The following is a 14,663-nucleotide window of genomic DNA, read 5'->3' on the forward strand; positions in this document are numbered from 1 at the left end:
TATTCTCAGGCTATTTTTAACATTTTCTCTTTGATATTGTCCTTCATTAGTTTGATTTTAGTGTCCTGAGGTGTGTTTTTCTTCAAATTTATCCAGCTTGTAGTTTGCTAAACTTTTTGAATTAATAGGGAGAATGTCTTTCATCAGTTTTGGAAAATTCCCGGACATTACATCTTCAAATATTTTTTTTCTGCTCCATCATCACTCTCCTATCCTTCTGTAACTCCAATTCCACACACTAGTTTTTGCCAGATTTTTTACCATTCTTTATCCTCATTGTGCTTCCCTTGTGGTGTTTGCTATATACTCATATTCCGGGTTAAAAATCCTGGGTTCTGCTGTTAAGTCTACCAGTGAGTTTTTAATATGATGATATGTATTTCAGTTCCGGAATATCTATCTGATTCCTTCTTAAAGATTTCAAATCTCTTGTGTAATTCTCTCTGTTTCAATCTATCTTTTATTCTGTCTCCTTGAACATACTAATCATATTTATTTTAATGTTCTTGTGTGCTAATTCAAATATCTGGATCCTCTGTAGTCTGATTTTTCTCTTGATCATCACTTACACATTCTTGCTTCTTTACAGGTCAAGTAATTTTTATAAAATTGTAGATTGGGCATTATTAAAAAAAGATTGGAGAGAGGCTCCAGATTACATATTCTGCTATGAGTTTTTCCACCTCTTGTATTAGTCAGATACGATGGTGTATGAGTCCCTTTTCATGCTGCTGATAAAGACATACCGGAGACTGGGCAATTTAAAAAAGAAAGAGGTTTAATTGAATGTACAGTTTCACATGGCTGGGGAAACCTCACAATCATGGTGGAAGGCAAGGAGGAGCAAGTCCCATCTTACAGGCATGGCAGCAGGCAAAGACAGAATGAGGAAGACACAAAAGTGGAAATCCCTGATAAAACCATCAGATCTCGTGAGACTTATTCACTACCATGAGAACAGCATGGGGGAACCGGTCCCCATGATTCAATTATCTCCCACTGGGTCCCTCCCACAACACGTGGGGATTATGGGAGCACAATTCAAGATGAGATTTGGTGGGGACACAGAGCCAGACTGTATCAGATGGAGACTTGCTTCATCAACTTAGTAAGGGCTTGAAAGGGTCAGGCTGTGCTGCAAGTTGAACAAGACTGAGTCAACTTCTCGCTTACTCCTGTTGCTGGGCATGGCCCTACTGGGATTTTGATTGAAAGTCTGGAGTATCTTAGCCTGAAAGGCTCCAGGAAATCCAATTCTTCCCTTCAGTGGTTACCATCCTAACTCTCCAGCCATCCCACACCCCATCCTTTAACCCCTTGTACCTTCAAAATCTGGCAAATATCTTAAATGAGAGAATAGCTACGTATTTGAGGAGAGCTTGCTTCCTTTGGTAGGTCTCTGTTTTCTGTGAGACCCAAGAAGATTTCACTCTGTCCTTTAGGGCATTTGTCCACAGAGGAAAAGCAGCCCCTCAAGTTTCCAGTTGGTCACAAAAGCTCCCTGTGATTCTGACACCCATTTCTAATTTCTTTCCCTCCATCTTAGGCTCTCTGCATGGGCCAAGCCTGACTCTCACCTAGAATCAGAAAATGCACCCAGAGAAAAAAAAGGTTTTCTTTTTGAAATGATTTTTCCATCTTTGGTATTTTAGTTTATCTAGGTGTCACTGCTTCTGCAGCTCCCTGATTCCTTTACAATCAAGATTTTTTATATTATCTGATTTTTATAATTTATCTAGATTTTTCTAGTTTTACAGTGCAGATACTTCCATACTATATCCTACATGGAAGTTCCTGAAGCCATATATTTTATCAACATGTTTTGGCATAAATTCCCGAGTTACTCTTTGTTTGAAGAAATCAATCTATTTTGGTTTAGCTTTCCTAGTGTTATATGCCAAAAATCCTTCTTCTCTCATTCCATCAAATAAATTAAATTTCTATAAAACTAATAAAAACAAATGCTCACTTTGGATAAAGTTGAGAGATCAGTTAGCACTGTTTACTTTTTTTTTTGAGACAGGGGTCTCATTCTTTTGCCCAGGCTACAGTGCAGTGGTGTGATCTTGGCTCACTGCAGCCTTGGCCTCCCTGGGCTCACATGATCCTCCTTCCTCAGCCTCCTGAGTAGCTGGGACTACAAGGCATGTGCCACTGTGCATGACTCATTTTTGTATTCTTTTGGGGGATGGAGTTTTGCCATATTGCCCAGGATGGTTTTGAACTCCTAGGCTCAGGCCATCTGCCAACCTCAGCCTCCCAAAGTGCTAGGATTACAGGTGTAAGCCACCGTGCTTGGCCTACTAACTTTGATCTAATAGATAGTGTTGGCTTTTCCTGGTTAAACATAATACCTAGAGGTAAGGTTTTGGTGAGGCAAGAAGGAGCTTTTAAACAAAAGTTGCTCTGATTTATAAGGGCTTTTTAATTTATCTTCTTTTTGCTGTAAGTTCTTTGGGTTTTGTTCAAGATTATTATCCCTAACGATTTTGTATATTAATGCCAACCTGGTTTCTATTTACCATTGCATCTTTGGGGACATTTTAGCTCTCTGGAAACATCTGTGGCACCAGATTTTAAATTTCCTTCTCTGATATTAGTGTTAACAGAGTTAGACAACAAGTAGATTTCAAGCTGTATATTTCTTGGGTCATGGAAGGATCTTTCCAGGCTCTATTCTTTCCTTTCTGAAGCCCCCACTGGGGTGGGATTAACATGTAGTGAACATTTAATATGGCTTTTGATAGAGAATCTAGAGGGTACAGCACTTCACTCATTTCTCACAACAACGTTATAAGTAGGAATTATCTTCTTCATTTTGTATACGTAGAAAACGAGACTCACAGTCTGTAAAAAGCTTTCAGAGTTACACAGCCAGGCAGTTCATACAGGAGCATGCTGAACGCCGAGAAAACATAGATGAGACTCAATGAGTCTCAAAGATGAGAAACAGCTGTAAGGCATCATTAGGTCCTGACTACATTGTAGATTATTTCTTCAAAATCAGACAGCTAGTAAGTGGTATGGCAGAAGTTTAGACCAGATTGCTGCTTCCACACAGAAATTTTAAAGACTGTTAGAAATGCAAGAAACTAAAGGTAGAAAAATGCCATTCTAATGATACGACTTTTAGAAAATCAACTAAATTTGGTGTCTGTTTCCTAATCTGCAAATTTTGGTTTCATTCTTCTTAATATTCGGGACAAGGTATAAACTCACACAGTGTCACTTAATTGATTACTGCGTACCTGTAAAGAAGGCTCTCGCTTCTGGTAACAATTCAAGTATACTGCATTTCTAGTTTCTTTGGATTTATAATTGCACAAAAAATTTCACAAAGAAATGCCAGCCATGCCACACTATATTTCATCCATGCTTCATGACATTCTTTGCTGAGAAATTTCTCTACAAACACAGATACTTCTACATAGTACACAGCACTGCCATTGTTACTTTAGCTGATCAATAATGGATACTTTTCATTTCACACAGCATTTTAAACATTCTTGGCTTATTTTCATCCCTGATTATGTAGTCAGCACTCTGTCCAGACCTCTTACCTCTGGAAAGCTTTTCTTTTCTGATAAGTCCCATCTCTTCTGCATGGGCAACTCCCTAATCAAAATCTCTCCTTATTCCATTTCTATCTTGCCAGCTTCTTCTGGGACATAATCTCAACACCCACTCTCTGAAAACAGGAAGGACCAATCCTTTGAAACTCACCTCCTGTTTATGTTGATGAAATAATCACTCCTGATTTCTGGACCAGAAACCTGAATATTGCATTTCTCTAGCTCATGTTCAGTATAAGCTCTTGACAAAGATTTGTTTCTTCCTTTCAGCTGTTATCGAGGTTCTTCCTCTCTGCTGCATTTATGTTATGCTTGTGCAGACTCTGACCCCATCAACTAAGGTACCTGCTATGGTTTCTAACACATTTACCCACTGGAGGCTGACTTTTCCCCAACTAACCTCACTACCTTGGCTTGGTCCTCTCTCTTCTCTTACCTGTATTTCTGCGGCAGCTGCTTAATGCCTCCCTCCTCACATCTTGCCATCACCGCGTCTATTTTCTATGCTGCTATAGGATGTATCTTTCTTTTTTGTGGAGGGGAGGTATTTTTTTTTTAGTAGAGATGGGGTTTTGCCATGTTGGCCAGGCTGGTCTTGAACTCCTGGCCTCAAGTGATCTCCCCACCTCACCCTCCCAAAGTGCTGAGATTGCAGGCATGAGCCACTGTGCCTGTGTATGTTTGTAAAACACAATGTTTATTCTGGGGGCAAGTGAGTGACATTTTCAAGGCCAAAGTCCTTGGCATAGCGTGTGGAGCATTTCATGATTGATTTCTTGATTTATTCTACAAGCATGTGAGTGCCTGCTCTAAGTCAGGCCCCATGGTAGGTACTGGGCATTCAGCACAAGACCCAGTTCCAACCTTAGAACAGTCCGGTATCCACATGCTTCTCTGCCCTTATCTTTGCATACAAAGAACCTGCCATGCTAGCTTTCACTAATGCTGACCAACTTCCCAACTTCTCACATATTTATTCTACTAGAATGCCTGTTTTTTTTTTTTTTTTTTTTTTTTTTAAATAGTTAAGTTAAGCACTTGCTACAAGCAAGGTACTGTTCCAAATGCTTTATAGGTAATGACTCCTCTAAATCTTGCATTACTTTGCTAGAGTTGCCATAACAAAGTGCCATAAAGCAGTGGCTTACACAACAGAAATCTATTGTCTTACAGTTCTGGAGGCCTGAAGTCCAAGACTGAGGCATCTGCAGGTTTGGTTCCTGCTGAGGGATGTGAGGAAGGCTCTCCTCCCAGCCTCTCCCCCAGCTGCTGGAAGTTTGCAGGGAATCTTTGGAACTCCTTGACTTGCAGAAGCATCACCTTGATCTCTGCCTTCATTTTATGTGGTGTTCTCCCTGTGTGCATGCCTGTCTTCAAATTCCCCCTTTGATGAAGACATCAGTCATATTGGATCAGGGCCCACCTTTCTCCAGCATGACCTCATCTCAACTAACCACATCTGCAACAAGCCTGCTTCCAAATAAGGTACATGCTATGGAACCAGGGATTAGGACCCGAATACATCAACATTGAGAGGACACAGTTCAGTCATAACAATTGTTAAAGTAAATTAAAATGGAAATTAGGCCTGAAGAACCACTGGGCAGAAAAAGCCAGTTAGGTTTCATAAGTCACCTTAACCTTGCTTGATTTGCAAACATAAGCAAAACTGAACATGAGCTATTTCTTTTTTTTTTTTTTTGAGATGGAGTCTCACTCTGTCACCCTGGCTGGAGTGCAGTGGCACAATCTCGGCTCACTGCAACCTCTGCCTCCCAGGTTCAATAGATTCTCCTGCCTCAGCCTCCCGAGTAGCTGGGACTACCTGCGTGTGCCACCATGCCCAGCTGATTTTTGTATTTTTAGTAGAGATGGGGTTTCACCATATTGGCCAGGTTGGTCTCAAACTCCTAGCCTTGTAATCCACCCACCTCAGCCTCCCAAAGTTCTGGGACTACAGGCATGAGCCACCGCACCCGGCCAACATGAGCTATTTCTTATAAATGACTACATTAAAGAAAAATGAAACTTAAGGCTAACCAATCAGAAGCTGCCAACTAACTCTTAACACCAGAACTAGCATGCCCTACCTTTAATCAACATATCCTTCATCACGCAGGTGAGATGTCCCCTCTCTCAGGCAGCTCTCCATGACTACACCCCAGGCTGGACACGGGCTTCTCTGGGCTTAGCTCCATCAGAACAGTTAGGACACTCTACTGTGATCTTCTGTGTACTTGACTAGCCTTCCAAATAACTCGTGAGCCCTCTGAACACAAGGACCATGTATTATTCATCCATGAGTCTCCAGGACCAAGCACAAGATCTGGTCCAGCTCTCAGTTGCTGAACACTGTCTACCTGATATTTCATTGTGTCAGTTTCCTCCTCAAGAAGTTTCAGGGTCTCCTAGTTCCCTGTTCTATCAAATGAATCATCTGGCTTTGAAGATGTAACTTTTCCACATACATCCAAATAGATTCCTACATATGCTCTTATAGCAGACACAACAGTTATTTTTTCCTTTTCTTACCTCCCGTGCTGTGCCCCCTTCGAGTTGTGATTCCTCTGCCTTGGATTCCTGGGTAATGCTACTCATCCAAATCCCACCTGTCTTTCAAGGCTAACCTCAAGGCTCACTTTTATTGTGAAGCACTCTCTACTTATTGTATGTCACATGGATTGCTCCCTTCTTAGACTTGTCTCCTAACAGTTTGTGTGAGTAGCCGGCATATGAGGACCAGGACTGAGAACTCTTAGTTCACCCTTGTTGAGTATAACAATGGGCACCTATAAATATTCATCTTGATATGGAAGGACTCAAAACTGAGTCTTTAGCCAAAAACAGCTGGCTTTTAGGAATAATAGGGAGAACAAAACTTCTTGTGTGATTGACACAATACACATTGCAGCTTAACATGTCGCCAAACCAACTGGAATCCCCTTATCTCCGTTAATGGCAAATCCTGTCAGCTTTGCATTCAGAGTACATAGGACCTCTTTTTTTCTCATCCTTTCTTAGTCTCTGGTCCAGGCCACCATCTTGCATAGATTACCATGCACTCTCCTAAGAGGTTGCCCTCCTTCTGCCCTTGTGCCCTACAATCTGATCTCAAAGGAGCAGAGAACAATCATGGCACTTTGAACTTTGCCTCCTTTCTGCACGTCAGCTCCATGAGGACAGCTTTTCTTTGGTTTACTGCTGTACCCCCAGCATCTAATCAGGGGCTGGCATATGGATAGTGCATTATCATCTTTCGAAAGAACAGTAATTGCTTTGTGGTTGTGCAGCTGCAAACTGAGTGTACCTGATACCTTTCCTTGGCAGCGCATCATAATAGGATAAAAGCCACGGGAACAATTCAATTGTCAGGGTCAGTGATGTCCTCTGGGACTTTCTTTCAACTTGCATTAAGTCCAAGAGCCTCTTTGCAAATGAGAGCATGACACCAAGACAAAGCACATCAGCGTGGCTTTCTAACCTCCATGCCTGCCCAAGGTGGGACAGAGTGAGTTCACTGCTCTGACCTCTCACCAGACATTATTCACTTTCCAAAAAGATCTGAGGATTCTGGTACTTGGAGATATTACTGAACTCAACATGTGTATATTTAAACATTTACTTTGCTGTTCCCACACACTTACGTTCTTCCCAAGAACACCCCTGGGTGTATCAGAAGAAATTTAAAAATGTAAAAGTGTATTTGTAGCAGAAAAATATACCCTTGATGGTCTTTGTCAAGTACTCACCACTGTCAATTGCCAGGAAGAGAGCAGTGTACACGCTGTTGTCGACAAATGGGGACTCACGGTCCAGCACAGCTGTGGTGTCAACAGTCCCATTGATGGGGTTAATATTCAGCCAACCTGCTGGGTCCTTGTAAACAGAATACCTGAAAAAAATCCCCATAATGTCAGACTCTGCATTCAAAGTAGATTTAAGAAATATTTACAGAGTGCAGAGCATGAGCTCCTATGCTAGGTGCTGGATCATAGTTAACTAAAATCCAAAACCATCATTTCTCTTACAGTTGCTCATTCACAAAGTCAAGAGGCCACTGACTCTGGGTCTGCTTTGAGTTAAGCACTTTGCATGTGTGCCTCCTTTATTCCTCTTGACACTCCGAGGAGGAAGATGTTCTTGCCATCTGCCTAGCTCTCACAGAGGCAAAGCAGAATTCACAACCCACATCCTGAGTCCACGTCCAGTCTTGTTTCTTTCACACCTGAGATGTATCTTGTCTGTGGACTAGTGGGAGAAGTGCTGTTGTGAAGGTACAAGCAAGGTGCATCAATGCTTGGAGGAAGAACTCACTACCTCTGATCCAGGGCAATATTGGGCACCTCACAGAGAATGCAGCATCCAAACCAAGACAGGAGGAATACATAGGATGTCATCAGAGAGTGAGAGGACAGACAAACCAGGAAGAGAGAACATGAGTTAACAAATTGTATTAGTCTGTCTTCACACTGCTGATGAAGACATACTCAAGACTGAGTGATTTACAAGAGAAAGAGTTTTAATAGACTCACAGTTCCATGTGGCTGAGGAGGCCTCACAATAATGGCGGAAGGTGAAAGGCACGTCTTACATGGTGGCAGAAGAGAAAGAATGAAACCAAGCAAAATGGGTGTCCCCTTATAAAACCATCATATCTCGTGGGACTTATTCACTATCACAAGAACAGCATGGGAAAGACCAGCCCCTATGATTCGATTACCTCCCACAGGGTCCCTCCCATAATATGTGGGAATTCAAGATGAGATTTGAGTGGGGACACAGCCAAATTATTACAGATGGAACAGAGACATTCGTTACGATGTAGGTTACACGAGGGCAAGAAATTTCTTCACTGCTGTGACACCAGTTGCTTGAATACTGCTTAGCACATATGCGACACTCAATAAATATTTGTTGAATAAATGGATATTCAGGGACTAGAAAGTAGAGGGTTGCGTTTGAAACAGTTTCTTTAAGGGAACTAAAAGTTAAAGAGTTTTGAGAAACAGATTAGACAAGATTATAGAGAACCTGAACTACTGTTTTAAGGGGTTTTAACTTCGGATAATGGGAAACCATCCAAGATTTTAAAATGTTACTTGTTTTGAGGTTGCTCTTTTGATATTTAAATAATATAGATGCATAGAGTAAGAAATTAATAGTCTTATCTATCAGGGAGACTCCACTGGGCATGACTCAGCTTTCTGTGAATTGGGTGGCTTGGATAATGTGCCACTTGCAGATCTAAGCCAGAAAGATGCTGTTGGCACTTTGCTGCAATTTCCTACCTATCTTTGAAGTATATCCCCATGAAGAGCCATGGGAATCTTGACATTGGTAAAGATGCATGAAGTTGATTTTCTCTGCCTTGTATGGCCAGGTTTGGGTCTAAGGATGTTTAAAACCTGATTTAACCAACAGGATTGAAAATCTCCAACTGAAGGGCTTGGAGCAAATTACCCCCCAGTCTTCACAGGGAAAAAGATATCCACCTCCTAATCCTGGAACTTGGAAATGTTACCTTATAGAGCAAAGTCTTTGCAGAGCTGAGTTAAGGATTTTGAGATGAGATTATTTTGGGTTATCTTGGGGGTGTTTGGGGGTTGCTAAACGCAATCACAAGTGTCCTCAGGGGGAGGCAGAGGAGATTTGAGACACGGAAAAGGAGAAGACCACGTGGTGGTGGACGCAGAGATTGGAGTGATGCAGCCACAAACCAAGGAATGCTGCAGCCACCAGAAGTGGGGAATGGCAGGAAGATTCCTCCCCTAGACCTCTAGATGGAGCATGGCCCTGCCAACACCTTGGTTTTGACTCAGTTAGACTGATTTTGGACTTCTAGCCTCCAGAACTGTGGGAGAATAAATTTCTAGCCTCCATGTTTGCAATAATTTTTTATCGTGGCATTACTAGTTTATTATGGTAGGTATAATATCCCCACTTACAGATGAGGACTCTGAGGCACAAACCAACATCTACGCAAGTCGTAGAGTCAGGATGTGGGCCCAGGTGTCTGACCTTGGAGCTGCAACCCTGAACCCACACTCAAAACGGCTGCTTCCCAGCTAACTTATTGACTCAGGGTGGGTGGTCAGCAGGTATGTTTCATCTGAAGGATCTTACTTCGAAGAAGATACTGAATTCTGAAAAAAGGTGGCCTCTGAGGATAGAGTTAGGTTGAATCAAAGTGTGGTGGGTGGGATTATTCAGATGTAGGTGGAAGCAAGGTGGATGCCTCCTGTGTGGCCAAGGAGAAGAAAAACTGCCCTTGTCCATGACTTAAAGGTCATCTTGGGGGCTGCAATGGGATTGTTACCTGGGGGAGGCTGTGGTCACTGAAGAAGGGACGGTTAACTTGGGTTGTTGAGAAGGGGAGCCAGGGAATAAGAAATTGCTGGCTGACAAAGGGAATGGGCGTCTATGCAGTCACCACAAGCCTCACGGCGACCCAGGACAGACAGCAATTCACCTACCACCCTCGCCTGGCCACCATCCAGAGCCCCTCTGAATGTTCCCAGCCTCTCCTGGAGTCTCAGAACCAACCATCTGGAGGTCTTTGGGCTTCCAGTCGGCATTGACAGATGCTCTGATGCAGCGCTGTTGTAAATTTAATTCACACTGAGGCAGTCTGGGTGGGTATCAGTCCTTTTTGTGTTGGGGTCACGTGAACTGACCTGAGAAGCAAATCAAGTTTTTGTCCTGCAAAGTGGATGCACCAGACCCCCCAACTGCAGAAGGATGCGAGGAGAGGCTCCTGCTGATGCTTCCTGGAAGGCGTCTGGCCTGTTCTTTCCTAAAACAGCCTCGGGGTGCAGCCTCCATTTAATATTAATAGTAATACAGCTGCAGCAGCATCGAGCTTTACACGGCGCCGGCTGGACACCGCTCCAGGAGCTTCCAGCATCTACGCCTTTAGCCCTCACACCAGCCCTGGGAGGTTGATAATATTATTCCTCCCTTTTTACAGATGAGGAACTGAGAGGCCTAGAGACATGTGAACTTTGCCAAGATCATTGGCTAATATGGGGCACGGTTGGGATTTGCAGGCTGGATCTCTGGTGCCAAGGCCTGCTGTTACCCTCTGCTGCTTCCGCCCAGCTGTTCACATCGCCAGCATCACATGAGCGTTAGAGTCATGGAATCTGGAGAGGAAAGGACCTGGGTTCTAACAGTGAGCTTGGCAAGCTACTTCTCTGTGTTTCTGCTTCCTCCTCTGTGACTTGGGGACAGTCCCAGTGGTGTTGTGGGGGTAGCTGTGAGGGCAAACTGAAGCTGACACAAAGGGCTTGGTCTTGTACAGGGCGCCCTCGGGGGAGCCATTGCAGAGTCAGGCTATGGGTGTGTTAATGGCTCACTGGGGTCATGGCCCTGTGTGTCCTCCCTGATGTGACTCACACTATCCCCCGGAATGTTTCAGAAACATCCTACTCAGCAGAGCCTCGGGGAACAATGTTTTGAAGCTGCAACTGTGACAGGGGACAGATGGGGAGAACGGATGAGGTGAACGCAGGGCTTCCACACGCCCTTGCTGCTGCAATGATCCTTTCACTATTTCGTGAAAATAGAAGTGATGAATTACTCATGAGAATGAACTGCTTTAAAAACACCAGGCTTTCATTTAAAGAGTCATTTATGCTTCCACCTGGCAAACTTCTACTGTTTCAAGACCCCACTCATACGTCGCCTTTCATTCACCCGGTGTGACTTTCCTGGTAGAATTAATCACCCTCACTAGGTCTGTGCGAGGCACATGCACTGGTAAAAATGCCTTTGGGAGCCTAACATGGGCCCCGACGGCTCTGCCATCTCCACCAAACTCTAAGCTCCTTGGTGTCAGGATAGGTAAAAGCTGGTCAATAGACACAAAGAATGCTTCCTTGGGCCCAGCTTGGTGCTAAACCCTTTAGGAGCAACACTACATTTATTTTTGTGACTCATGACAACCTGATGAAGTGGGTATCATCCTTGTTTTAAAGTTGAGGTAACCAAGAATCAGAGAGGCTTAGCAACTTGTCAAAAGAGGCCAAGTAAATAAGAGACAGAGCGGGAATGTAGCACCAGCATGCCGGATTCCAGGGGCTGGGCTTCTCGGTACACAGTGTTTTTCATGCCTAAGGCTGGGGTGGTCCGCTCTGCACCCCCAGGGCCTAGTAGTGTGCCTGGACGCAGAGGGTGCCCGGTAAAGATTTATTACATATTTTCTCCTTCAGTTGGAACAAACATGGGGATGGAAAAACAAAAAAAGAAAAAAAAAAGGCAACTCAACAGGTAACAAGTTTCCTGTTGATCCAGGAGTGATTGGTAGTGGTTCAACATATTTGAAATAATGATAGTTTTAAATGAATTCCATTCTATTCCCTGATTACTCAACTCAGTTTAGAAGATAAATACAAACTGAATTAAATAAATTTGGCTTTCATGTTTGGCATACAAGCAATGCTCTTTGATGCTTCGTCTGTCATTCCTTTTTTGTCTCATAACGCCACAATTTTGCTGTACAATTAGCATGTTTGCTTGTTTCTTGTCAAAGAAGCAGTTGTATTCAATAAAATGCTTAGAGACATGAACTCGGAGGCAGTCCTCAGAAACAATACTCAGCACGGTTAGGCCTGCGTGTGCCACATTTCCAGGGAAAGCCAGGGCTTGGGTAACTTTACAGGACAGTGTCTCACTCTTTTTCTTCCTTAAAAAAAAATCAAGTATCCAGAGCTGTGCTATTTAACTGAGTTTTCACAGGACTCTTTTTGCTCTCCTCTGTTTGCTTATTTTATTTTATTTTTTGAGATGGAGTCTTGCTCTGTCACCCAGGCTGGAGTGCAGTGGCAGCGATCTCAGCCCACTGCAACCTCTGCCTCCTGGGTTCAAATAATTCTCCTGCCTCAGCCTCCCAAATATCTGGAATTATAGGCACCTGCCACCATGCCTGGCTAAAGTTTGTATTTTTAGTAGAGTGGGGTTTCGCCATGTTGGCCAGGCTGGTCTCGAACTCCTGACCTCAAGCGATCCACCTGTTTTGGCCTCCCAAGGTGCTGGGATTACAGGCACGAGCCACTGCACCCGGCCAGTTTGCTTATCTTATTTGGTGCCCCCTCCCATGGGAGGCCTCAAGGAGATGTGCCTGCCCCACAGATGCCCTGGTAGGCCAGCTTGCTGCTGCTACTCAGAACCACACCTGCAGACACAGGAGGACAGAGGGACACTCATTTGCTGAGCACCCATATGATGCGAACTAAGAGCTGGGTGGAGACACTGAATGGTGAAGCCATCGTTCTCGATGTGGAGGGAGAACAGCTCCAGACCACGGAGCATCCTGCTCTCCCTCTTCCTGGCTTTGGTGCGCTTTTGTCCAATCAGCCTTTTTGACCAATTGGCCAGGCGCGCTATGTAAATTTCTGACATTTTCAAAGCTGTCTTTTTAACAAACTTTTCAGTGTAAAAATACTAGTGTGCAAGATGTTTTCAATGCTTCTAGGCCTGAAAAATGCATACGCCTTATTAAATTGGAATTTCCGGGCAATTTATCCGTAATGTGAACTTTGCTTGTTACGGGAAAAAAAAATCAAATTAAAAACTGAGCTCATTTCAGCCTGTAATGTAGCTTCACAGAAGCTGCTCTGAGTGCTTGCCAAACCTTGGCCTCTTCTGGGTGTCGGTGTAGGGAGATGCAGGGCAAACTGATTAACAGAATCCAAGTCGCAGGCAGTGCAGTGGGGGTGACTGGGGTCTGCGCCACCCTGGAAGGCGGGCTCACTCTCAGCAGGGCCCCCTCGGAGCAGGAAAGAAAGTTTCCAGGCAAGTGGCCAGGGCCAGCTGTTGACCTGGAAGGACTTCCAGAGCCAAGGGCTGCCAGGCTCTGCCCTCAGGGGCTTGAGTATTGGTGGGAAGGAGAAAGAGATCAAAGGTTTGAGAAGTCCCTTCTGCAGGCTTCTTGGGGTCACTCACTTTCTCTGAGGTAGGGCAGCAGTCCCCAACCTCTTTGGCACCATGGACTGGTTTCATGGGAGACAATTTTTCCACGAACAGGTGGGGGATGGCTTGGAGACGAAACTGTTACTCCTCAGTTCAGGCATTAGATTCTCATAAGGAGCACGGAGCCTAGATCCCTTGCGTGTGCAGTTCACAATAGGGTTTGTGCTCCGTTAACAATCTGATGTTGTGGCGCAGGGGTTGGGGACCCCGATGTAGGGGACCCATGTTTGTGCAGCATAGATGCCAACATTACATGATTTAGCATAGCTTTCCTTTCAATTTAGACTTAAAAATGTCCAAAGTAATATTGGGCAATTAGTGCACAACAGCCAAATGGATCAATGCAATATAACAGAGCACTAGACATGGCAGAGATTATATACATATAACATTTGTATATACAGAGATTATAGTAATAGATGGATCTCTCTCTATATATGGCATATATATACATATATATATACACACACTTATATATATATACACACACATATATATAGTAGGATAGGAAAGACTACGAGAAACCTAGAAAATAAAAACTATGAAAGGAGAGGAGATACAGGGTATTTTTATATTCCTGCTGAAGGATACAAACAACCCTGTAAAACTGTAGGAAAGAAGGGAAACAGCAGGGGAATACTTCACACCCTACTTAATTTCAGTCCACTGGACCCCGTATTTATTATTAAAAGCAGAACCAGAAAGACAAAGAACTCCCAAATGAAGGAAATACACTATCTTAAAATAGCTCATGTAGCTATGGCCCTGAGTGTAAAGTAAAGGGCATATTTCAAATCTTCTGACAAAATGTATAGATAAAATTGAATGGCCAGTGAATTCCAGAATCCTACATTAGTTAGACAGTCACAGCCCATCACAGTCCAGGGTACTGTTCTCTTCCTCTCCCAGAAAACCAGAGCCAAAGAAAGCAGTCTCAGTAAACAGAAAGGACTGCCATGGTCTCCAGGGCCCTAGAGGATCCATCTGGACCTGCCTGACTTTCTACCCGCATTTTCTATCTCTTTCCTCAGCCTTCCTAAGTTACAGACTCACTGGCCTTTCTTTTATTCCTTGAAATTAGCAAATTTCCCAGGGATGGGGATGCCACAACCAGCAGATGTG

General features: G+C 43.7%; 1 protein-coding gene across 2 annotated transcripts in view; it reads right to left on the reverse strand.

Annotated features, from left to right (window-relative positions):
• CDH13 (cadherin 13) overlaps positions 1-14,663 on the reverse strand; it is a 1,184,027-nt gene that overhangs the window by 39,988 nt on the left and 1,129,376 nt on the right. For both annotated transcript variants that reach the window (XM_032156331.2, XM_032156329.2), the window contains one exon: positions 7,322-7,464. In XM_032156331.2, coding sequence (XP_032012222.1) covers positions 7,322-7,464 — 143 coding nt within the window. The remainder of the gene's footprint in view (positions 1-7,321; positions 7,465-14,663) is intronic.

The sequence above is a fragment of the Hylobates moloch genome, unplaced genomic scaffold (genome assembly GCF_009828535.3).
Source record: "Hylobates moloch isolate HMO894 unplaced genomic scaffold, HMol_V3 SCAFFOLD_6, whole genome shotgun sequence".
NCBI lineage: Eukaryota > Metazoa > Chordata > Mammalia > Primates > Hylobatidae > Hylobates > Hylobates moloch.